General features: G+C 36.4%; 1 protein-coding gene and 1 long non-coding RNA gene across 2 annotated transcripts in view; one reads left to right on the top strand and one right to left on the bottom strand.

Annotated features, from left to right (window-relative positions):
- Window positions 1–23,391, top strand: part of HAAO (3-hydroxyanthranilate 3,4-dioxygenase) — a 33,805-nt gene that overhangs the window by 1,211 nt on the left and 9,203 nt on the right. The window contains exons 2-6 of the mRNA XM_021526429.2: window positions 3,049–3,127; window positions 11,987–12,070; window positions 13,664–13,770; window positions 16,593–16,682; window positions 17,386–17,429. Of these exons, the coding sequence (XP_021382104.1) occupies window positions 3,049–3,127; window positions 11,987–12,070; window positions 13,664–13,770; window positions 16,593–16,682; window positions 17,386–17,429 (404 nt within the window). The remainder of the gene's footprint in view (window positions 1–3,048; window positions 3,128–11,986; window positions 12,071–13,663; window positions 13,771–16,592; window positions 16,683–17,385; window positions 17,430–23,391) is intronic.
- LOC116183367 (uncharacterized) overlaps window positions 9,351–23,391 on the bottom strand; it is a 32,337-nt gene continuing 18,296 nt past the window's right edge. Inside the window, exon 2 of the long non-coding RNA XR_004147972.2 lies at window positions 9,351–9,441. This is a non-coding gene — a long non-coding RNA (uncharacterized LOC116183367). The remainder of the gene's footprint in view (window positions 9,442–23,391) is intronic.

Raw genomic sequence — 23,391 nt, 5'->3', positions numbered from 1 at the left:
CCTTACTGCCATGTCTGTGTTGAAACTACAGCTGTGTGTAGGACTGAAAAATTCTGAAATTTGAATCACTACAAGTGTTCCCATTTCTTTAATTTTCAAAATGGATTTAGGAAGCATTTTATGAAGCATATTCATTTCTGAAGCTTACCAATGATAACAGGAAAATTTTAGTATTTTATATATATGATGTGGAGTTGTGTTATTATATTCCCTATCAGTATGATGAATCTTCTTTGTGTTTACTGCACTGTTCTGTACTGCTTACTAGTAGTTCTTTGTAAACCTTGAGTAAATCTGGAATGTGGCATCTATCGCAGACCTTTGCCCATAAGCATTTTAAGAAGTTACAATAAAATGAGAAACATTTTTCATTATAAAAATTGCATAGTTTAAAACAAAATCTATTTTTCCAACATGGTTTTAGCTTATGTAGGAGAGTAAAACCATCTACTGCATGGATTCTGAGTCTACCACCACCTGCACCTGGTGCTATCTAAATGCTTTCAGGGTTTTCCAAAAGGTTTTAGGTGATTTTTCAAGAAGCAACTAATAGATTTTCAACATTTTTTCAAAGGCTTGATCCTATATGTGCTGAGATGTATCATGCACTCTTCTTACTGTGTCCTACTGCCTCATTGGAAGGCAACCACTTTGAAATTTAGTTACTTACTTTGGTTCAAGGGAGACTTAACAGTTGAAACTTGGTCTCACAGCAGAACAGTAGGGCTTTTGGTATCTAAAGTTATTACAGCTTTCAGGCTTTTATGACATTGTGTTCCCTATATTTGAGAGGATCACAATTTCTAAATACCTATTTGGGATTTCAACACAAAACCTCAATTCCTAAATTACTGCCTATTCAGAGTTTTACCAGAGTCAAGAAAACTATACATCTAATTAAATTTCAGCTCTGACATTATATTTTAATGAAACTATCTTGTAAGTTTAAATGCTTTTTAACCTCAACAATGAGTAATTAACACAAAATCAAACTCCTTGACACAGCTGATTTTTACAGGTACTTCTAAAGCTCTTCTTCTGAGTTCAAAATATGATGCTTACCAAAAGGACTATTAAGTGTGGTCATGGACCCACTGATTCTTTGTAGTCTTATAATGTATTTGAAGGGTTACCTGCTGGTATCATTTTCTTTATGAGGATGAGAAGAGAAATGTAAGATTATGGAAAACTTAATAGTCCATTTATTAGGTTCTCATTCTAACAATAGTAGAGTCAAGGAATTTTCTCATCCATGAAACCTTTACAGTACTCTTAACTGCATTTTGGCAGTCTTAACTGAAATTTTTCTTTGCTATGATATTTCATAACAATAAATAATTGTTAAATAGAACAATATTTAAAGCAATTATATTAACCAGACAACTTTATTTAGCAAGGTGGACAAACTTACCTATTGAAGTTCCTGGTCATATTTCATAGCTGGATTTTTTTGATGGTGTCAGTATACATTTGTTAATGATTGAATGATTAACCTATAGCCTGTTTATTATATAAAGTCCAGGTAAATCTGTGGGGTAAATAAACATAGATTTGCCAAATTAGGAAGTCAAGCAGTAATTGCTTTATAGCAGTATTTTCACTTTTACTTAGTGAACTAATAACAAAACTAATAACAAATAACAAATAACAAATAACAAATAACAAATAACTAATAACAAAACTGTCTATTAAGAAAAACCTAACCCATTTTAACAGTAGATTACAAGGTATTCACAGATTGCCTTTCTCTTATTCTATTCTTCAGTGTTGATTTGCATTTATTTCATTAATTATTATCTGTATTGCTGCTGTTTGTGTCATCCTGCCCTTCTTTAGTAGAAGTGTTCATTAATGCAGAAGCATTACAGTGTGCTGTTGAAAATTAATATTAAATCGGCATGGTACAAACAATTAGGATTTCAGTTCCTTATTTTATGGTACAGATATGAAGCCCAGTGATATAAAATATACAGCTTCCTATGCAGAGAGCAGTCATTCTAATTCTTTAGTTTTACTTGACCAACTAATTTGTCACTGTTACTTGTTATGTCTGCATTACTAGACCTCACTGTGTTGGTTATTATCATTTAAATACTCTTTACAGAAAAAGTGATAACGGTAGCAGACTGAATATGTATGTGCCACCACTCAAACCAGCCTCTCTCAATTAAGGCTTACAAGGTGATGACACAGGGACAAGTTGCTGTTGTTCCCTGTGTTTCAGGGGATCATGGCCCTGCTGGTTCCATGTTACTGCCCAGAACCTCCTCATTGCAAAGCAGAGGTTAATACACCTCAGTTCACTTGGCAAACAGCAGGCAAACAAATTTTGATTCACAGCTAACAGGCCCTGATTTTGAGGGGTTTGTTTATCAAAGGAAAAACTACTACCTTACCTTTTTATTAGTGTGAGTGGACTGATAGGTAATTGGGGTGATAGCCATTCCTTGTGATAGCTGAGAGGAGTGCTCACTAGGGCTCTTAAGAGCGGCAGAGTTAAGAAATGGCCTGGAATCTTCTTTTCGGAAATAGCCACAACCAAAATGAAACCATTGTAATGTTATTCCAGCTTAGCAAAACCAGTATAAACAGAACAGAAATTAGCTGGCAATTCCTACCATCAGTATCGCTGGTAATTCCACCAATGTGGGGGGGAAAAGTATGTTTTTTACCTTTATTAACTTTTCAGAGTTTTACCTTTACATAATCAGCTCAGGTTGAAAAGCCTCTTTTCTAGTTCCTGTCTCTTAGGTAACATTTTTTATCTTTTCAAATCAAAGCTCTTTTCACAGCTGGCAGCTATTGTTGTCCTCTTTTCATAGCTGGAGGCATTGAAACACCAGGAGGAAGGTAGTTGGCCTCAGGTCACCCAACAGGACAGTGCCAGAGCAGAGAGATAAGTCCAAGGTCTATGAGTTCTTGTACTGGCTGTTGCTTTCCACTCAACATTATTGCATTGACTCACTGTACCAAAGGAATTTTAAAAAATAAATGAAATAAAGAACATCATGAATAGAAGTAACTTCAAAATGTCACTTTCTCTTCTAGGCATCGCTATCAATTAAATGTGATGTTTGTTGGAGGGCCAAATGAAAGGAAGGATTATCATATTGAAGAAGGAGAAGAGGTAACCTACAGGTTGTTTATATTACTCTGATTTATCTATAATGATTAAATGTAGCTACAGATTAGAAATTCCAGGCTCAGTGCTGATGTATTTATTAGATATATTCATAGGCTTAAACAGAATCATTTACCAGAACCATACATTTATCTGCACATTTTGTTTGAAACAAAATGCGATCATTTCTGTTTTGCTGCAATTAATTTCCAACAGGAAACTAGAGAAAGTGTTCTGACATATCCAAGTGTCTAATTTCAACATTTTGGAACTGAATTTTAATGATATTTGATAAGGATATTTTATACCCTGATATTTTATTTTTATTTAGGATATTTTATGTCCTGATATATTTTATTATCTGATATTTTATATCAGGTAATGATGTTTTTAAAACAATATTTTATTGCAGAAGATTGGTCTGTATTTCAAAAGTAAGTTTGGCATTCAAAAATCAAAAATAATTCACTAATTACATTTTTTGTGGACTTTGTGAGAATCATCAGCTTTTCAGCTTTCATTTGAGTTTGGAAAGAAAAGAGTCTTTACATATTTTTCACATCATTCCCCTGTGCTCAAAGCCATTCCACTGGTGGCTCAAAGTCATTCCAACTTTGTTTTGAGTAGCCATTGTGCCAAATGCAGCACGGAGGAAGAAAGAGTAGAAACCTAAGAAAATTGTAACAACTTACACCTTCTTTATTTACTGTCTTTTTCTTGGAATTGCTTGCTCAGTCTAGAGACTTCTCCACCACTGGCTCTGAAAGAATCCTAAGGGAAAGTTGATTACTAGAGGCCTGGAAGTAAGGGTATCAGGATGGAGACAATTTGCCTTCCTTCCCAGCAGAATAATTTAACTTTGTGTCATTCCAATGACATTTGGCAACCTAATTTTAAGTATCTTTGGAAACTCAGGCCTAAGCATCTACATAGTTTAAGGCAGAAGTGGATCAAGTTTCTATAAATCCTTTTGAAGAGAAAGAAAAATTCATTACTTATTGAATCATTTCTCCCCAGACCCATGCCAGCATTTCACAAGAGCCTTCATTGATTTCATGTTCTAACTGTGCTGTGCAGGTGTGTGTAGCATTTACAGACACACAGCTTTGGAAGAGCAGATGCTGAGTTATCTCTGGGTGACTCTCACCTGTGTTGGATTATCACTACCATCTCCCAGCCACAGGCACATCCATCATCCATCACATGACAGGTTACCAGCACAGTCCACTGTATCCCCTTCTCATGGGCTGTGCAGGGAGAGTTCTGGCATCCCCTGGGACCAGGCCATCATGCTGCTTGGGATTCCTTAAAATCAAAGTTAGGCAGACTTAATTTAACCTTTTTTTTTTTTTTTTTTTAATGTTACAAGATGTTCTGTATTTGTAAATAACTTGGCCTACCCTTTTATCAACTCTTTATATGACTTCTCAACAATATAAAAAGTTAGCCATATCTATAAAGGCATAGTTTTTAATTTACTGTTGCATATTGATGTTATTGCTAACTCAAGTGGAAGCAAGGCTTTTTAGGAAGCAGTACATGCTCATTTATATAGTAAGCTTCCCACAATTACTCAGAAACCAAAAATGGAAACATAACAACCCTATCACATCAGAAAATTGGCAATACACACATCAGAAGCATTATAAGTTATGTACCAGTTTAACATATGGGCCAGTTTTATTCAGTTTTATAGAAGTTATTAATTGCATTATAGTTATTCATTGCATTTTACCATAGCTTTTTATCAGACACATTTACAGCTTCCTGTGATCTAACTCAGAACTAATGTTTTTCATTAGAGAAGAATTGTGAGATAGAGTATCCTGGCAAAAAGGCATATTCCTAAATTAGACTTGGGATTAAAAAAAAAAAAAATTCAAAGCCACGTTCAGCTCATTATTTTGTCAGGAAAAGGGTAATTTATAGTTCTAGGTGATAATTTGGAGGCAAACTATATAGACATACTGTCAGCAGGCCAAATCACGAACGCGAAAACCCACAAATCCTTCAGGCAAATTTAGCTGATGCTGTTCTACTTTTGGTATTCTCATAGCAAAGAAGGGCTGGTTTGGAGAGAAAGTTACATTTAGGATTGTTTATATCTGTCCACTCACTATCTCATGCCTGTTATCACACCGTTCATGGAGTGTCCTGTGGCAGAACTTGCATTTGAAAGCCTGCAGTTCACAGCAGCAAAGGGTTGGCACGCAGAGATAAGGGCTGAGGAGCATCCGCCTGCTCCCCCGAGCTGCTCTCTGCTGGTGCCATTAATGTGCAGGTGTATCAGGATGATTAGGTCTGACTGGCTAATTAGGAGGGAAAAAAAAGCGAGGCTTGATTTGAAGTCTCTTCAAAGCCTTTTAAAATTTTCTCCTGAACAGCCATTTAGGCTAAAATGACAGCTAGTCTCGCACAATTTCTTTTCTCCTCTCAACAAGCAGGCATTTCCTAAATAACTCTTATTTTCTTAGTTTTCTCTGTAGCTCTTCACCACCTTCTTAAACTTCTGTGCACTACCACTTTGCTTCCATTCTGCACAAAGAGTCTCATACCTGACACTGTGTTACATTGGGGAGGTTTTTTAAAGAGAAATATGAAGCTGCACCTTACAAGAGTTAAACCATTCACAGTCTTCGGCTGTCATATTCATTCTTATTTGTCAAGTTCCCTTTTTCTCCCTTCTCCATCAGAATAGAGGTAGTCAGCAAACATCTACTTGAACATTCTCTGCCTCTAAATCAGACTCATTCAAAATGAAATGCTTTGGGAAATGCATCTTCTGTTGGAACATGGCAAAAAAGTGCTATGAGAATGGACCTATGTATCTAATACTGACAGAACTTTCTAGGAAGTGTTTGAGCTGCATAATGAGTTCTGAGAGTTTCTAATGAATCATTATTTTTTATGTACCTCATTTGTCAAGAGAGTTTTGGGTTCCATGGACTACTGACTGCAATTCTTGTGCAGTCAACTTGATGAGGCCACTGAAAGTTTCTGTGGCAGGCCTGACATGAACACAGAGCCACAGAATCACTAAGGCTGGAAAAAAATGCCAAGATCATTGAGTCCAACCTTTGACTGAAACCACCTTGTCATCTAGGCCATAGCACTGAGTGTCATGTCCAGTTGTTTCTGAACACCTCCAGGAATGATGACTCTTCAATGCCTGACAACCCTTTCCACGAAGAAATTCTTTCTGCTGTCCACCCCAAGCCTCTCCTGGCACAGCTTCAGGCTATGTCCTATGTCCTCTTGTACTCAGCCTCTCACAGCTATGGGGCAGCAGGTACCAGGGAACAGTCCTCAACATATCTTTTTCTTGGATTTTTCATCATACCATAGCATTTGTGACAAGAAGAGTTTCAGTGTTAACATAGCCTACAGGCTTCATGGTGTATTTATTGCATTTTCACTTGTAAAGCCTAAGGGTAGAAAAAAACAACCCTCTTCCAAAGAAATAAGTGAAAACTCAAGGGGACCATATATTTTGGAGAAAGTTAATGACAGAGAAACCCTACAATCATAACAAAGCCTAGGTCCAGTACAAGAATTTCAGAATTTATTTATTGCATTGTGTGGGCTGCTTTGGAGAAAAGTGAGATATGCTAACAGCTAAATCTGTTAGCAGATTTAACTCACAAAAGTAATTAGGCTGCTGTCTCTTTACCCACCCCGTCCACCACTTACACACACACTTATACACACAGTGAATCTCAACTGACTTTGATTTTTTAACAATTTACATTCTGATGTTGAGTCTTTGTAAAACAGTGCAGTTCCATGCAGAGAAATTCAAATCAGCCATATATCCACCACCTGCAACACATTTGCATTGGCACAAACTCCACTTGGATTTAGAAGTCCCACTTCTCACTGTGCTATATTTCACCCTAAGTTTCTGCTGCTCAGCATCTAGGTTGTTTCCTATGGATAGAGCCACCTAATTACTGGCACAGCCCCACAGACCAAAGCCCTCATACTGTAGTCCTAAAAAGAACTCTCAGAGAAGGAGTCCCCCCTCAGCGGTCACTGTTGAGGCAGGACGGGAACAGAAGAACTCCAGGCTAGATGATGTGAACTCCAACTGATTTATTTCAAATACATCACTCTTTTTATGAAGAGCATCTAAATTCATTGGTCTTAAAGTAAAAACATCTCACTCCATTGCTGCGCAATGAATGATGCACGGTGGCAGAACTTACCTATAAACAATGTGAACATATCTATAAACAATGTAAGAGAGATAGATAATTATTTACATTCCTTTGCAATTCTTTCCCAGGCTCTAGCCTGGCAGAAACTCTCCTTTCTCTCTGACTGAACTGAGAATACCCATACCCCTCCTTTGATCATCTTGGTTGATCTGTTCAGCTTCTTCTAGCACATTCACGTGGTCTGACTGAGATACAACTTCATGCTTTGAAACATGATACAGGTCTGAAGTCACATCTGCCACAAGTCATCCAAGTTTTCTTGACCTGAATTTTGATTTCTCTTTCTCTCCCTCTCCCACAGACACCATAAGTATGACTTGGCTCCAGTTTCTGACAGATTATGTGCCTAAATACAGCCTGACCCCTTCTAGTGCATGCTATTCTCCAGTCAGCATGCTTTTAAGAAACTCTTCCCTATCAGATCAATTTGCCCTTTGTGTTTTATAAGGATAGTGGATGTCTGAAAACAAGGGGAAAATGGGGCTAGGTGAGCATTCCTATAGGTTATTTTGTGGTGTTTATATCCAAAATAAATCTGAGAACCTGAATCACAACAAAGCAAAAGAAATATTTTTGCTTCTTTACATTTAAAAACCCCATATTTATCTGGTAAAGACTCTTGGGATATTTTAATAAGAAACAAAGCTCCTATTAAAATGTAATAAGAATGATAATTCTCTTGCCTCAGAAGGAGATTATGTCTTCAGAAATATTTTTGCTGCATAAGATTGTTGGCTAGTTTTGAGTTTTGGCTAGTATTCGGGTCTCAGAGATGATATGTAAATAAACAGAGGAAAATAAAAAAACAAACTATACCAAAAGCCCTCAACATAGTTTTCTCTACCTTCCTCATCTGTTTGTCTTGTAGACTTCTGATGGCTGAAAAACCCTTGTGATGAGAAATGGAGAACATTGTTTTTCTGTACTCAAACAGATCAGACACCACTGAAGTCTGGAGAGCACCCAGGCTCTACTCCCACATCAGAATTTGATTTGCTCTGGAAATTAATTTAATGTTTAGCCATATGACAAGCAATAAAAGCCAGAATAGACCAAGCCAGAGCCTAATCCCAGAAGTGGTTGAACAATCCCAAATTCCGTTTTTAGAAGCAGTAAGAACTCAAAGTATCCTGCTAATTGCAGGTCTCTTTAGAGGTTTGTAAGTAAGCTGTCAGCTATCAAAGCCCTCATGGAGCTCTGGGGTCCTGTGTCTAGGCAGAGTTTGATATCAAAGGTGGATACAAATTTAATTACATACACTGCTGTACATGAAATAAAATAGACTTGTGGGTTTTTTAGTTAGTCAATACAGGCCAGTTGCAAATCCTGTATTCTTCCACTACTAGATGCTTCTTGAAGGAGCAATTCTCACCACACTAATATAATGATGACATTTGTGCTTCTTTTAAGGTAGTATCCAATTGTTCTACTACCCTGTTGAAGTTTCTGTCAAGACAAGCAGCTTCAGCAATGCTTCCACTGATGGCAACAGTGATTTGATACCTCTGTGCATCTCCTTGCCTCCAGAAATTCCAGCATAATTTATTCTATGAGTATTCATAATAGAACGGAATATCCCTGTACAGACTTGAGAGTGCTTCAGCACCTGCCATGCTACCTTCCCCTGCAGGCATAATAGCATCAGGTTTGAAGCTTGATCAAAAAGGGTGAAGCAGACTAAGGAAGGAGGATGGATTTCTCCTACAGCAAAGAAAATTTAAGGAAAATTAAATTTATAAAACTAATTTTATAAAACCCTCTCAGTCTTAAGGTGGTTTCATTTGAGTTTCATAGGTATATCTGCAGTTTTCATCATCATATTGAGCAATGTTATGAAATAATGTTGTGCTTTGGGCAAAGAAGCACTCCTAGGTGCTTCATAACTTCTAGAGGCAAGGTGAGCATTAATAAAGGAGGTGTTTTTAGTGTAATCATATTGAGAAGATACCACATAGTAAGCAGAAAACTAAACAAAATGCTGAAGTCTGGAAAAGAAGAAGAAAGGAAGAAGATACAGTAATAAATAAATAATCACATTTAGTAACAAATGATAAAAAGAATGGTGAACAACCGTTTTTTCTTCCTTGAGACACGTTCTTCACCCTGAAAGACAAAATTAATGCCCAATTGTGAGTTATTATGCAGTAGAAATATACAAATCTAGGCTTTTCTACAAGGGATACATGCATTTCATGTAACAAGAGGCCTTGTTATTAATAAGATGTTAATAGAGCAGAAATATTGCATATTTCCTCAGGTTTTAGTACTGCTGGGGAGAATGGATACTAGATTATTCCAGTAAGAACAGTACAGCTGGGAAAGCTTATATTTTCAAGTGATATGAACTCTATTGGCTTACTATCCTATAGGAGGATAGGCATATATATTTGTGTATATGCATACATATACATGTAAATATTTTTTTTTTTCCAAGAGAGACTTAGGAAAACATCAGATTTGCCCTAAAGGCTAAAGTCAGTCAGTATTTAGAAAAAAGAAGTTTCCAACAAAAAGACAGTACTGTGTTGCCAATCTGGCCTCTGAAATGGGAGTGGACTGTAACTCACTGAGATATTAAATAGTTGACAGTTTCCTTGATCAAAAGTTCAGGTTATATTATAAGCAAAGCAGTAGATTCACTAATTGCTGCCACTTATATTAATCACAGTTACACCAGATGATTTATGGATGACTGAAGCACTCAGGAAATTTAAAAGAAAAAAAAGTCTTGAAGAATAGACCACAATTTACAGTGAAAGGTACTATTTAAATTCAGTCAGAAAAACATTTTCATTGACAATGCGTAGCCCACATCATTCCTCCTCTCCCCCTGCAAAACAGTTCTTTTAATTCATAACTTACTGTTTATAATCTTTCCTTATGACTGTGATGCTTCGCCTCTGAACTGGATAGCTGACATCCACTCTCAAGTTTTTAATTTCCAGTAAGGTTTCTCAGCTGCATTATTCATGTCAGAAGCAGGATAAACTCTACCTCTGTTGTCCTTTCCCTCATCTACATGTCCTGTGCATGTGTTGAGTAATAGCTGCCCCAGTAGCTGCAGGGGAAATAACACTCCAAAGCTCAAGACTTCCAAAATGATACTTTAAGTTTCAGAATTATCAGTGCCATATGACCCACAGCTGGTGTGACAATCCATCTAGATCATACAGTTTTAGATGAATCTTCTATGAACTGAAGGAGGGGTCATTTCCCCACTCAGATCATGCTCTGTCATGCCCAGTGGAAGGAGGGCAGCTGTACCTTTGGGTGCTGCCCTTCGGAAATGCCAAAGAAAGCCAGAGCAAAAGAACACAGGGAAATAGACTGCAGTGAGGATCAGTAGCTTGGCACTGTGGCCTTCTTGACAAGAGTTATAATTTATCTGTAGTGATGCCCCTGGCACAAGGTGAACTTTTCACTCATGTGAAAGCTCTAAGCATGAGCTTTTTTCCAGTGTATCTTCAGTTCTCCCTATTGTTTTGTTCCCTTGGCAGCATATTTATTCTTTCTCATGTTCACAGAGAGTGTATCTTCAATTCCAGGGGCATGTATTAATATTTCAAAACTCTTTCAAAAATAATACTGATTTAAAAATTGATTAAGCTTTTCTAATGTTGGAAAGAGTTCAGTTCAAGGGGTTTTCATGCTTCAGTGGTTTCTTCTTTCCCCTATTTTTTTTTTCATTTTGATGAAATTGTAGCGGCTTGCTATAAATAAGGGATTTTTTCAATGATAGTTCTAAATTTGAGTCATGTTTCAGACTACTTCAGCTGCACTAGCACTCTGGTTTCTAGATGTGGTAAAGGGAACATGGAAAGCATGGCAGAATTGACTTCTGGAAATATTATTGTTCTGCACACATAAAATTGAGGGAGAATGTGCCCATTATTTCAGGTGAAAGATACAGATCTGCTTACAGATTGTAACCCAGTTCTGTCATGAAGCATGAGTACCTAAGCACCTCCAAGCCCCCACAAACAGCAGAGCTGGTTTTGGTCTGAAAACAGCCAAGGAAAGGTTACCAAAGACAGATTTGAGTTCAGTGGTTCTGTCCTTATACATAATTTGAATGCAACCCTTTTACATATACACAGCGGGAAGAGCAGCAGCTGTTGCTGGATTTGAGGGTATCCACAAAGTTAAAGCAGAACATCTTCCAAATGAAAAAGCGCCATTAAAAAATTGAAAAAGTACACAAAAAGACCTGTATGTGCATATTTGGAGCTTATTTGGAGAATTTACATATAATTTGATTGATTAAAGACCCTGCTACATCTGAAATTAAGCTTTCTATATTGTGTGTGTAATTAATGGTTGCTTGAACTGTAATGTTGTGCCCTCCAAAAAATAATTCCAAGGATAAAACCAGGACAGTGGAATTCCACCAGGTCCAGAGAATAGCTCTATATGCACGTACAAACTTCTTGGATAGATTGTTAATTCTTAGTAAGATAATAGAAATAATACATATTCTGTAACTTTTTTAAATATACAGATTTTAGAAGCCAGTTTTTGTTAGAAAAAAATCTGCAAATACTTGCTACTGCAAATGGAATGTATTTATACACACATTCTTTGTATAGAGAATATAAAGTACAGAATGTTTTGGAGTAGCTGCCTTAATGCTATATTCTTATTTCTTCAGCTTTTTTACCAGATTCAAGGAGATATGTGTTTGAAGATAATTGAAAATGGGAAACACAAAGACGTTGTCATCCGAGAAGGGGAGGTAAAACAGGATTGGTTTTCTGTTATAGTTGTACATTAGTATATTACATGAATGTTTTATGTGTTATTTAGAAACAAATTTATCCCTGCTGTGCAAGAGATGGAATCAGGATTTATTAAAAAAAAAAAATCAAAAGCTTGAATGGAGTATAGAAAATTTTAAGTAAATAATAGGAAACTACAATAAACTGTGTTCAACAATTGACTGTTTCAATAACAGATAAAAATCCCTCTGAACATCTGGGATATCTATTCAAATACCCCATTCTCTCAGTCAAGAACATGGGATCTGCTATGTGAATTCAGTTGGATCAGTCTTTTATTTACACCTTGCCAGGTACACACTGCTCACCCACCCACCCACACCATTAAACAAACTGCCTAAACTGAGGAATTTAAGTGATCCATACATTTTCAGCCTTCTTTTGTCCTCACAGCTCGCCTTTCCAGCCATCACAGTAGAACAGCTTTAAAAGAGCCATTTACAAATAAAATCTATCCAATTTTTCCTTAGAGAAGTACTTTTGCTAAAGCACAGATTGCAGTGCTTTTACCAAGAGCATGAATAGACACTGGCTGTTACTACAAGTTAGATGTACTAGAACTGCCACTCATGGTTATTGACACAGCTTGGACTACACTCTAGTCTTTGAAAGGATTATTAGGTCTGGTGGAAACAACCTTTAAAATGGAAAGCATGTTAAACCCAATAGCTTAATGCCATTAAAAGCATTACGACTTTTTCAGTGACAAAACAGATCCACGTTTTCCAGCTATGAGTCTTCTGGTATTACACTTCACTGCAGGAGCACACCCAGCTGAGATCTCAGCATGTAAGAGAAGCACTAATGAAAAGGAGCACACCACACTTGGTGGAAAGACTGACACTAATACTGCTGAGGCACTGTCATTAGCTCTATTTTGTAGACAGAGGAACTCTATGGACTGCCCAGCCTTAGCAAAAACATCTGCACTGGAGAAGAATACAGGCTTACCAGCTAGCTGCTAGGAAAGGGTTTATTCTCAAGCTTCAAAAATAGACTTCTCTTAACCACATGTTGCCTATTCACTTTGTCACTTGCATGAGAAAATAGCCCCTCATATTTGTTATTTATTTCTGGAGAGAATAGCACTCCTCATCATGCAATCAAAGGTGCTCAAAGTGTTGGGAGGATACATGTGGCTGATTAGCTTAGACATTTTATTGAGCAGATAAAAAAAATCTGCTTTTTTAATTCCCTTTCAATTACTCAGAAATTGCAGTAAGTTTATAAATTTCAGATGAGAAATTGATTGGATTTTCATTTCAATTGTGCCTGGAAATGGTGATCAGACCAGGAGAGAACTTGCCTGCCATCAAGGCAGTGCTGATTGCAGTCACTGTGTCATCATTCACAGAGAAAACAAGAAACAGTGTTTGCAGGGCTGTGGGTACCAGAGTGGGTGCAGCTGCAAAGGAGAAACACGGGATCAACAAAAAGTTGGGGAGAAGTGGGGAAAGGAGCAGAAGTCTTTTCAGGTTAAGGGGCAGGAAAAGGACAATTCAAAAAACAAAGACTTCCTGACACTGATACCTTCTGATTTCATTTAACAGATGTTCCTGCTACCTGCCAGGATACCTCATTCTCCTCAGAGATACGAAAACACTGTGGGTCTTGTGATGGAGAGGAAAAGATTAAAAACAGAAATTGATGGGCTCAGGTGAAGTACAAACTATTGACTAATCTGTTAGAATTCTTAATAGAAACTAATTTTTTATATCAATACAACGCTGTGTTTTCATTTTCTGGTAATTTATCAGATTCATCCTGGCAATTTTGTATTAATTCTATCCACATATCTATTTATCTATACATGCATAAACAGATCTCATTTAGCATTTACTTTAGTTAAACAAGAACCATATTGAAATTTCTGAAATACATGTTGTGGTTATAGCAGTCTACTTATGTACTATGTACTGCTATTGCCTTAGGTTTTAAAAAAGATCTCAGAGCTCTCTAACAACTCAAATAAAAAAGATTTTTTATCAGTTCTGGCAAGCAGAATATTTATTCCTTTGTAAGCACCGAAAGCAAAAAGGTGAAGAACAGCTTTCTTGTGAAGTGTGTGGGAAGCTAGAAACAAAAGTCATTTTTCTCACCACTAGTCCCTCTACATTGTACACATCTCTGCCTAGGTTTTATCTTCATGTAAGCGAGTGGTTTGCTTTGTCTTCTAGAGGGAGCAGGACTCAGTTTTGTCTTGTGTCCATACAGAACTCACAAGTCTAAGAGAGAAAGTCACAACAGTTTAACCTTAAGCAATCTAGAAAACTGTCTTGGTATTAACCAGAGATGTCAGACCAAGCAGAATTTATAGCTGTCCATATAATCTATACAGATTTAAAACTGTGGTGGTATCTGTAAAATGCTGTTTCTATCCTTTCACTTACAATTTTGACTGTTGCATGGGTAGTGTCATAGCAGGAAGTTTGCAAGTATGCAGAGCTAGAAAGATACCTTTTCATTCAAAGAAACAAGGCTACAGAAACTAAGAAAGGGACCATTCAAGAACAGAAACCCACATGATTAAATTCCAAGCTAAAAACAAGTCCAGTTCATTTAAAGTATTGTTTGCCTATGTACTTGTCTCTTTTTTCCTTCCATTGCAGATCTGTAGCTTGTGTGGACTTATATTATTTAAAGGATACTTTCAGCTAGAAAAAAAAATAGCCAGTTATTTAGATAAAAACCATTTATTATTAAGATAAAAAGAATTAAATAGCAAAAAAATAACTTAAATAGTAAAATAAACTTTACTTAAAGTAAAACAACCTACCATGTGAAGTCTGTGAATGGTATGAGAGAGAAATGCTGAATGCCTTTTTAGGGATCCAGGCTGATCTAGAGATTTGCACTCCAATGTAGGCATGCTTATGTGGAGAAGCTAAACTAAAAACTACCTTATGGTTCCTACCTTGCAGGTGGAAATTAACACGTCCTCAGTTCAAAATATCTAATCAGATGCCTGAAAATAAATCAGAAGTTTTTAGTGCCCTTGTTTTCACACTGATATGGTGAATGAAGACACTTGATGTTTTGGAAGTGAACAATATTGTCATTCTTTTGAAACTTCATTCCCTCTGTGTGCTCCTGGGACAGAGGGGAATTTACAGCCAGAACCCCAAATGTTCTCATACTTTTTTCAATACCAGCCACCTGCAACAAAGACTGCACAAGAGGAAATCATAATGCACTTTGAAGTATGCTGACTCAAAGTCTAATAATGTGTTACTGTTCCATTATTTATCATGTCTACAAACCACAGTCATAAATCAGAGCCCCCAGCATGCTGATTACTGCACAAGTGAAGAATAAGTAGCCTGCCCCAGTGTTCCAGCCTAAGTAATGATTACATGTCTTGTGCTATGAGAAAAATGATCTAGCTAATCTTAATTCTATGTCAAATAATCACAAAACCAAATAAGTTTGATGTTAGTCATACTGTTGGATACTTTATTTGTACCAAATAAGACATATTTAGCAATCTTCTCTGTAGATTGTGTTCAGAATTTGTGCTGGCAGCACAACTTTTTTCTAAATTGGAGGTATAGATACTGTTATTCTTTTCAGTGTATGTTCTTTTTGCAAAACTTGAGGAGCCAGGAAGCACTTAGAAAATTTCTGGACCATATATGTATAGATACATAAGACAGACATGAACATACAGATATGGACAGGATAATTACATAAGTTTTGTTTTCTCTTCAGACACACATTCCAGTAACTTTAACCTAAAAGACACACAGGACCTTTTTAAAAACATTGACAATAAGAGTGACAGGACTGGAGCACCATTCCTTAGAGTCTTTTAAAAATCTGACTGTAAATTCTGTATTTGTCATTCCATAGATTGACTCCATACAACCTTGGCTTATTGACCTCACCAAAATTTATTTATTTGTTAAGACAAGAAACTAAAGCACATGAAGCACTAAATTCCTCTTCAGAGGGGTGATTCAAACACATCCCAAATCTGTGTAGCTGAAAACCATCTATTTTTCACTAACCATAAGCCACCTTGTTTTCTTATCAGCCCATGCATGGGCATTAAGCAAGCTGACTCTATCAAATTTATGTCATAGCTGCATGGAAGCAATTGCTGGAAATGGTATTTGGGTCCAGGTTTTCTTTTAGATTTTTTTTTTTTTGCAGTAACTACATCCAAGGTCAAAGTTATTGTTCCCAAGAGATGATGGCAGCAATCATTTCCAGAAGGAAATAGGGAAAGGTTGAAGGAATTGGGTGATATATGGTTGATCAACAGAACTACAAGGCACTCCACAGAAGTTTGAAGACCCCGCCAAGTCACCTAACCAGGGAAACGGAAACTTTCCTCAGAAATCATTCCTCAGAATGAAGTACACAAGGCTTGATAATAAGTTGCTCTTATACAACATTGAGTAGCTATTTTCTTCAAAAGACTGAAACTGCCTGATCAGTTGTTAATAAAAGGATTGACTAATGTGTTTACTTTATTAGATACTATGTTGGAGAATCAACTAATGTCCTCTTTGAAAAATGGTTTCATTGTGAAGATCTCGGCACCCAACTTGCACCAATAATTCAAGAGTAAGCTTTTTCCTTTATAAATATTTTAAAAAATTAAATTATATTGTAGATTTTTGTCAGCCTGTGGCTTATGCCATTAATTTGCTATTTATGCTGCCTTTTACATAGACTTGTTAAAAGTTAATTGCTGCTCTATAAATTTTTAATCATGTCTTGTATGCCCCAAATTCATCAAATCAGATTTTTTTTAAAAAAGAGAAATCAAGTATTTCTCACATCCTTCTGGAACTCACTTTTTTGAACCAGTAAACTTCGTAGCACACTGCTTCTAAGTGCAAAAAGAATTGAGTGAAAAATTAACACTGATTAATGCTCTTATCAAGGTAAATCACTGAACTGCTTTAAGGCTTCTTTCACTCTTGCTTTAATCTAAATACTTTTAATTGATATTATTTATGCATGATCAGGATTCTGGCAAATTTGGTAGAGAGCTACTGTCTACAAAACATGTGAATGTCATTAATCAGTGTTTTAAACAGTTATTAAAAGTGAACAAAGGAAATGCTTAGTGATATTAATCTTGTAGGACTTTCAGACAAATCCTCTGTCAGTAAAATAGATATAGTCTTGAATACATGTGATAGTAGCTGAGGATTTGGCATTTCCATTATCAGCAGAAAACTTACTGGCCAGTATTACTGCCTAGTCTTTGTTAACCTACAGGACAACTTTTTAATGTCTGTTTAAATGTTCACTATTACAGGTTTTTCAATTCAAGGCAATATAAAACTGGAAAACCAAACCCAGGTAATACAAATTAATTTCAAAATTAGAACAATTGCTGATTGAAGAGCAGTGATTCTCACCACATAAAATAAGTACCTGTTTTGCTTTCTGGTTGTATAAATTAAAGTTATTTTGGAAAGAAATTCCTTTAATTGCCCCAACCACAAGGAAATTCCATAGAAATGATTACCAACAGCATCTTGCTTGGTCATGTGATGCCATCTACCTATCAGGTAACTATACTAATGTGAAATGCTACTATCTATCCTTGCATGCCTGTTAAGTCTTATACTAACAAAATTTCACTTCTGACAGCCCATAAAGAGATTTTTACAAGTAGAATTAATACACTTTATACCTACTTGTACTCCTTTACCTATAACTGTGATCTACTCTTGGGAAGCCTAGAGAAAACCAGCTTATTCTAGTTTCCTTCAGGTCTGATCTGTTTAGCATTTTATTTCCATGCTGTCATGCCATATTTTTATTTTGTCTCTGTTGTGGGTAGTGATTGTAAATTCCACACTGGAACAAATGCTCCAGTTGTAACTCCACTTAAATCTGTTGGAAAGAGACACAAAACAGAGAAAGTGACTTCTAGAAAGCAAAGTTATTAGTTTTGGCTTTAGGAGTCAGAGCTCTAAAATATGATGGTGCTTTTCTGCATGGCAACAAAAGCCTCAATTGCAAGGATATTGCAACAGCATCTTCAGTGTGAAATTTGTCTTGCTGAAACTATACAATCCTGCTGGCCCACAGCTTTAAATGAGCAACCAGCATGTGCATGATCCATTGCTATTGAATAACATAAACTATGCCCAAAATACCACCCTTATGTCTTAATTATGTACAAAAGACCACCCTATACAGCCATTTCTGCACCTGCAGGAACAGGCTCCATAGACTATTTAGAAGTGCTTTAGCTTGGTGCAACCTGATCAGTTCTGCTGCAAGAACTACCTGGAAAGTCTCCATGACATTACCAGGCTCTTAGTTTGCACATGGAAAATGTTCGTAAGAACAGCAGAAGCTGCCAGTGTAATCTCCAAGAGAGCCTGAGATTCCTTCCTGCAGCTAGCCAAATGCTAACCAGCTCCGTCAATCTCACTGCTTAGCTAGGTTTGTTCTTTCAAATCTCTCTGCTGTCTCATCTATGCTGGCAACTGAGGGACATCCTGCACCAACCAAGAAATGGATGTATGGCTCAGGTGCACTGCACCCAGCTATGCTACTCTTGACCTCATGGCCAACTTGAATGTCATCTTCCAGTCACACTCAAAACTTGAGTTCCATAGCTCTTGCAACAAGAGAAATTTTAGTTTTCCCTCTCTAAAAGGTTTTTGGATCAGCTGTCCTTAATCTCCACATCAATTTTTAAATATCTTAAGATGATTGTTATTAATTACTCTGAGAGACAAAAGCTTCAGTGAAATGTTATTTCTACATCTATCCTGTTTCTCAGCTTGATAGCATTTAAAAAAAACCCAAAAAGTCACTGTTTGCCATCTCAGTCAATTACAGAACAAAGCTCTTACTCAAATTCTAAAATTGGGTTAAGCTGTTCTTTGCCTGAATATCAAAGTTCTTAAAAATAATTTACTAAAACATTGTCGCCAACATAAAGTTAAGAGAAGATTCTTCTGCATGGGATAGCAACCTTAAAGCCCTTGCAGTCAGAGAATGGTAAAGCAGTCAGAAACCCTGCCTGAAAACTTTGCTGAACCAGCTTTAGGCATTGGCTCTTTGACTGACTGGGAAATGTAATTTTCAGGGAAAGACTCCATGTTTCTTATAAATAAAAAGATCTTGTCTCCAAGATTTTACTTTTATTTCTATGCACTGTCAAAATCTGTTTTAGTCTGAGAATGTCACCAACATTTGGGTGTTGGTGGTTTGGGGGTTTTCTTTGCACGGAATGTGTGAGGGCTATGTAGTCCATGTACTGCCTCACTGTGTGTTCATACAGTGTTTAGTAGAGGAAATATAATTTCAGATGAAGCCTCTAGATGCTGCTCTAATAAAAAAAATACCATATCACACATAGTATCCTTGTCCTATACAGTGATTTGCAATAAGCATCCCTCACCAGGCTAAGAGTTTAAATATCAATAACAAATTAATAATATCAGGGCAGAAACAAAATAACATCAAAGATTTATGTTATTAATATTTTTGCAGAAAATTAGGGCTAAAGATTAAACCTGACAATCAATCAGAAGCTACAATATATCCTGAGACCTGTTTTTTAAACAAGTAATTCTGAGAAACTGTTATTGATAAATTTAGTACAGAAGCTCTTTCCTTGTAATTTACTTGGCAGGTTTTCAGCCTGGGGAACAGCTTTCTTTTTCCAATTTTCAGGTTTTGTGGACACTAAATAACCCAACATCTCAGTGATATCTTATGTGTGAGGAAAACACCCAACAATTTTAGTTACAAAAGTTTTAGTTTATAGCTCCTGTAACTCTCAGTGACGATGTTTAAAAGAAAAGAAAACAGTTTGACTGAGATAGAAGATGGTAATATGTTCACTCTGAAGGCATACCCAGCTGATATAATTATTTCCTCAGCAGCTCTCCTTTCTTTTTTCTTTTAAGAATTAGAGTTCAGCAACCAGCATGACATTTGTAACATAACAAGCTACCAGTTGCCGTGATGTTTTACTCAATACATATGTCAACATTGTTTGAGCTGGCTTATGCAGAGGATGGCCTTTCAGCCCTTTTTTTTCAGTTCTGAAAATCCAGAATTACTTCAATTTAAAAGTGCCAGCTGAAGCACTCTTAGGTTCCTCTCCACATAAGTCTGAACTAGTGCCTCACCTTCTTAGAGAGAAATGGAATAAAAATGAGAAAAAAAGTCTTCAAAGAAATCCTGGATTGCAGCTCACTCATAGAGGAAAGATGTAAATAGAATCAATCAAGCTCCAATGGTTTCTGAAAAACAAAGGGGAAAAAAAAAAACAAACCCTAAGGCCAGACTTTTCTTGATTTATTTATGGTTCCTATCTTAGCCAATAGCAGGGAAAGTCCCTCCAAAAGCAGGGCAATCGAAATGTATAAAGAAAGAGAAGAAAGGGGACTCAAATGCCATTAGGAAAAATATAATCAGAAATATTTATTTCATGCAGTCCTTACTTGAGGCATCCTCCCTGAAACTTTTGTATTTTATTGCTAGACTCTTTTGTTTCTATGTGCAGAAATAAAGCCTGACAATACTCTCCCCTTTTTTTATCAAAAAGGGAGAATATTTTTAAGATATACGCTATACAGGGAACTCTCAAGACAGGCTGGTTTGGGTTACTTTTAATATTTTTTGACACGAGGAATCATAGTTATCAAAATAAGTCTCACTACTTTCAGTTGAATCAGCCTGAGAGCAGGATTATCCCAGTGTTAACTATTTCATCCTATTTTTCTATCCAAGAGGACAAAAAGATGGTTCAGACAGAGAAACCTTGATTCTAATAAAGAGTGATGGCTCAATATTCTTTGCAGAAGTATCCAGAAGCTCAAAAGCTCTAACTGCCATGCCTGCAATAATCCCGACTTCTTTTAGGAGTAATTTGAAAACAGCAGTAAAATTTTTTTCTACAGTTAGGTGTGTTTGAAAATGAACCTCATGAACATTAATGGTATAGGTAGAATATCAGGAATTTGTTTATCCAAACTAATCTACTTCTAATTATCAATTAAATTTTATTTCCCAAACAAGCTTTATTGTGAGTGAACATACAATTATACAATAGAAAATCAGTCCCATAGTGACTTCACTAGAACAACTGTCATTGATCTTTGGTGTATCTAGGGTGATTTTCAATCTAGACTAAGAATCTAGTTAGTACAGTTAGAACCCAGGGCAATTTTATGTTTGTGATTCAGAGCAAACAAAACCCAAGGAATTGAATGAACATGAAAAATTAGGTGTTTTCTTCAGTCAGTGGAGCAGGGGTTACCATAGAGCCTAGGCATCTGTAAATGTTTTGTGGTCTCAGCAGTGCTATTATAGAAGTTATAAGGGTAAACTCAGCACTATAAAAATTGGCTTCTGTATAGTCATCCTCTGTAGCTAATCCAGTGAACCTCCATAGACAGTATTTGCTGCTCAGTCTTGTTTCACTGATATATAAAAACAAGCAGATCTTTATTTTTTTCTTGTTTTCAGTTAACTGGCTAGTGAGCAATGTTAATTCAATTAAAACTATTTCAGAAAACTAAAAACATGCAGGAAGAAATTCCTTCTGCATTTGCACTAGGGCAAATACAGGGCCGTGCTTTTGAACTTCAAATAACTATAAATATTTGTGCCTGCCTGTTTTAAGTACATTGAAATAATTCTAAAGACTCTGTCTCTGTGAGGTTTTTTTTTCAAAAAAGAACGCTAATTTTGAACATAAATATTATTTGCTATGTATCTGCTTAGAAAACTGATTATTTAATTCTCTTTACTCTCATCTTAAAGGACTTCCAACACACCTAAATGGATCACTCCTTCTCTTCTGTAACATGGTACTTCTCTCTGCTATGAGTACTTGTGTTAAAAAAAAAACAGTATATGAGCATTTAGATATTAAGGACTAACCAATACAGTGACTTATCATTTTGAACTGTCTAGACTAAGCAAAATTGTACAATTCCCCACAACACCATCTCTGTAACTTATCAACAATGTGAATCTTCCCCTTTTCTATATCATCCTCATTGCTTTCTTCTGGCAAAGATGACCATATAAACACATTGTTCATCTTTAGACTGTCATATATAGATCCTTTAAGTAACTTCCAAGTCATGTTTATATCTCTCCCGAAGCTGCACCTAAACTACAAAGGCTGTGTTGGTGGAAGAAGAGGATAGAACCATATAATAAAACCCTTCAATTCTTATAAGCATGTTACCTCTCACTGTTTTCATCTGTTTCCTCTGCTCTCATATTTGAATGAGGACACCAGTCCCTAATGAGTACAGAGTTCAGAATGAAAAAGAACTACTCAGACACACCAACCTAAGTCAGCACTATTTAATGCAGAAATAAAGTATGATTACAACATCTAGAGTAGGGCTGCTATAATTTTCCATATGAAAACTTCTACTGAGGGTTTTTAGTTCCAAACTACAGTGTAACATCCAAGACCCAGGACTGCAGGCTGCACATTCGCTGGAGCCAAAAGGTTCATAACGCTCCCAGAGCCCAGGGCAGCTAAAGACAAAAAAAAAAAACCAAACAAGGTCTTCAGGAAGAAAGCTGCTTCTCCCACAGCATTCTCAAGTGAGCCTCCTCACAGAGGGACAGAACATAAACTGTAGGTTCTGGAAGTTCTCCTAATGCTTCACTATATGAACCAAGACACTACTGACTCATACATACCTATAGTGCATAATGTACATAATAAACCTATCAGAGCAATAGGAAGAAATGCCCTATAGAGCTTTTTTCCTTTCTGTTCAGACTTTTGTGAAACAAATAAGAAATATTTAAAAGCTATAAAGCTCAGCAGTTTCACAGCAGGTATGTCCAATCTAATAAAGTAGCTTCTTTCTTCCTTATGTTCTTAAATGCTCCCCAGACAGCAACATCTGAAACAGAAAACTCACTAATGGAGTTCGTCTGACAATTTCACTAGTGTTTCTAAGGTTATTTTGTGTTAATAGCTCACACATGCACCAAAAATCCTTGTCTCACCAAGAGTGAGCTCTCAACTCTTGCTATAATGAAGTATCCTATTCCTATTCTGTGCAAACTGAGGTTACATACAAAGAGGATTAATGAAATGCCCCAATTTATAAAATGCAGATTCAGAAACAGAATTAAGATTCTTTATGTTAGGATTGGAAAAGTGGACAGCATTTCTTAATACAATTTGTCATTCTTAATTACAATAACCTAGCTAGATCATGAAAAACATTTAAAAATAATTATGGCATAAAGAGTGATTTTTTTTGTTGTTGTTGTTGTTTAATTTATTCCTTTCCTTCTGGCTGATGAC

The sequence above is a fragment of the Lonchura striata genome, chromosome 3 (genome assembly GCF_046129695.1).
Source record: "Lonchura striata isolate bLonStr1 chromosome 3, bLonStr1.mat, whole genome shotgun sequence".
Classification (NCBI taxonomy): Eukaryota; Metazoa; Chordata; class Aves; order Passeriformes; family Estrildidae; genus Lonchura; species Lonchura striata.
The sequence above is the reverse complement of the archived record's forward strand: the minus strand, read 5'-3'. Positions and strand labels throughout refer to the sequence as shown.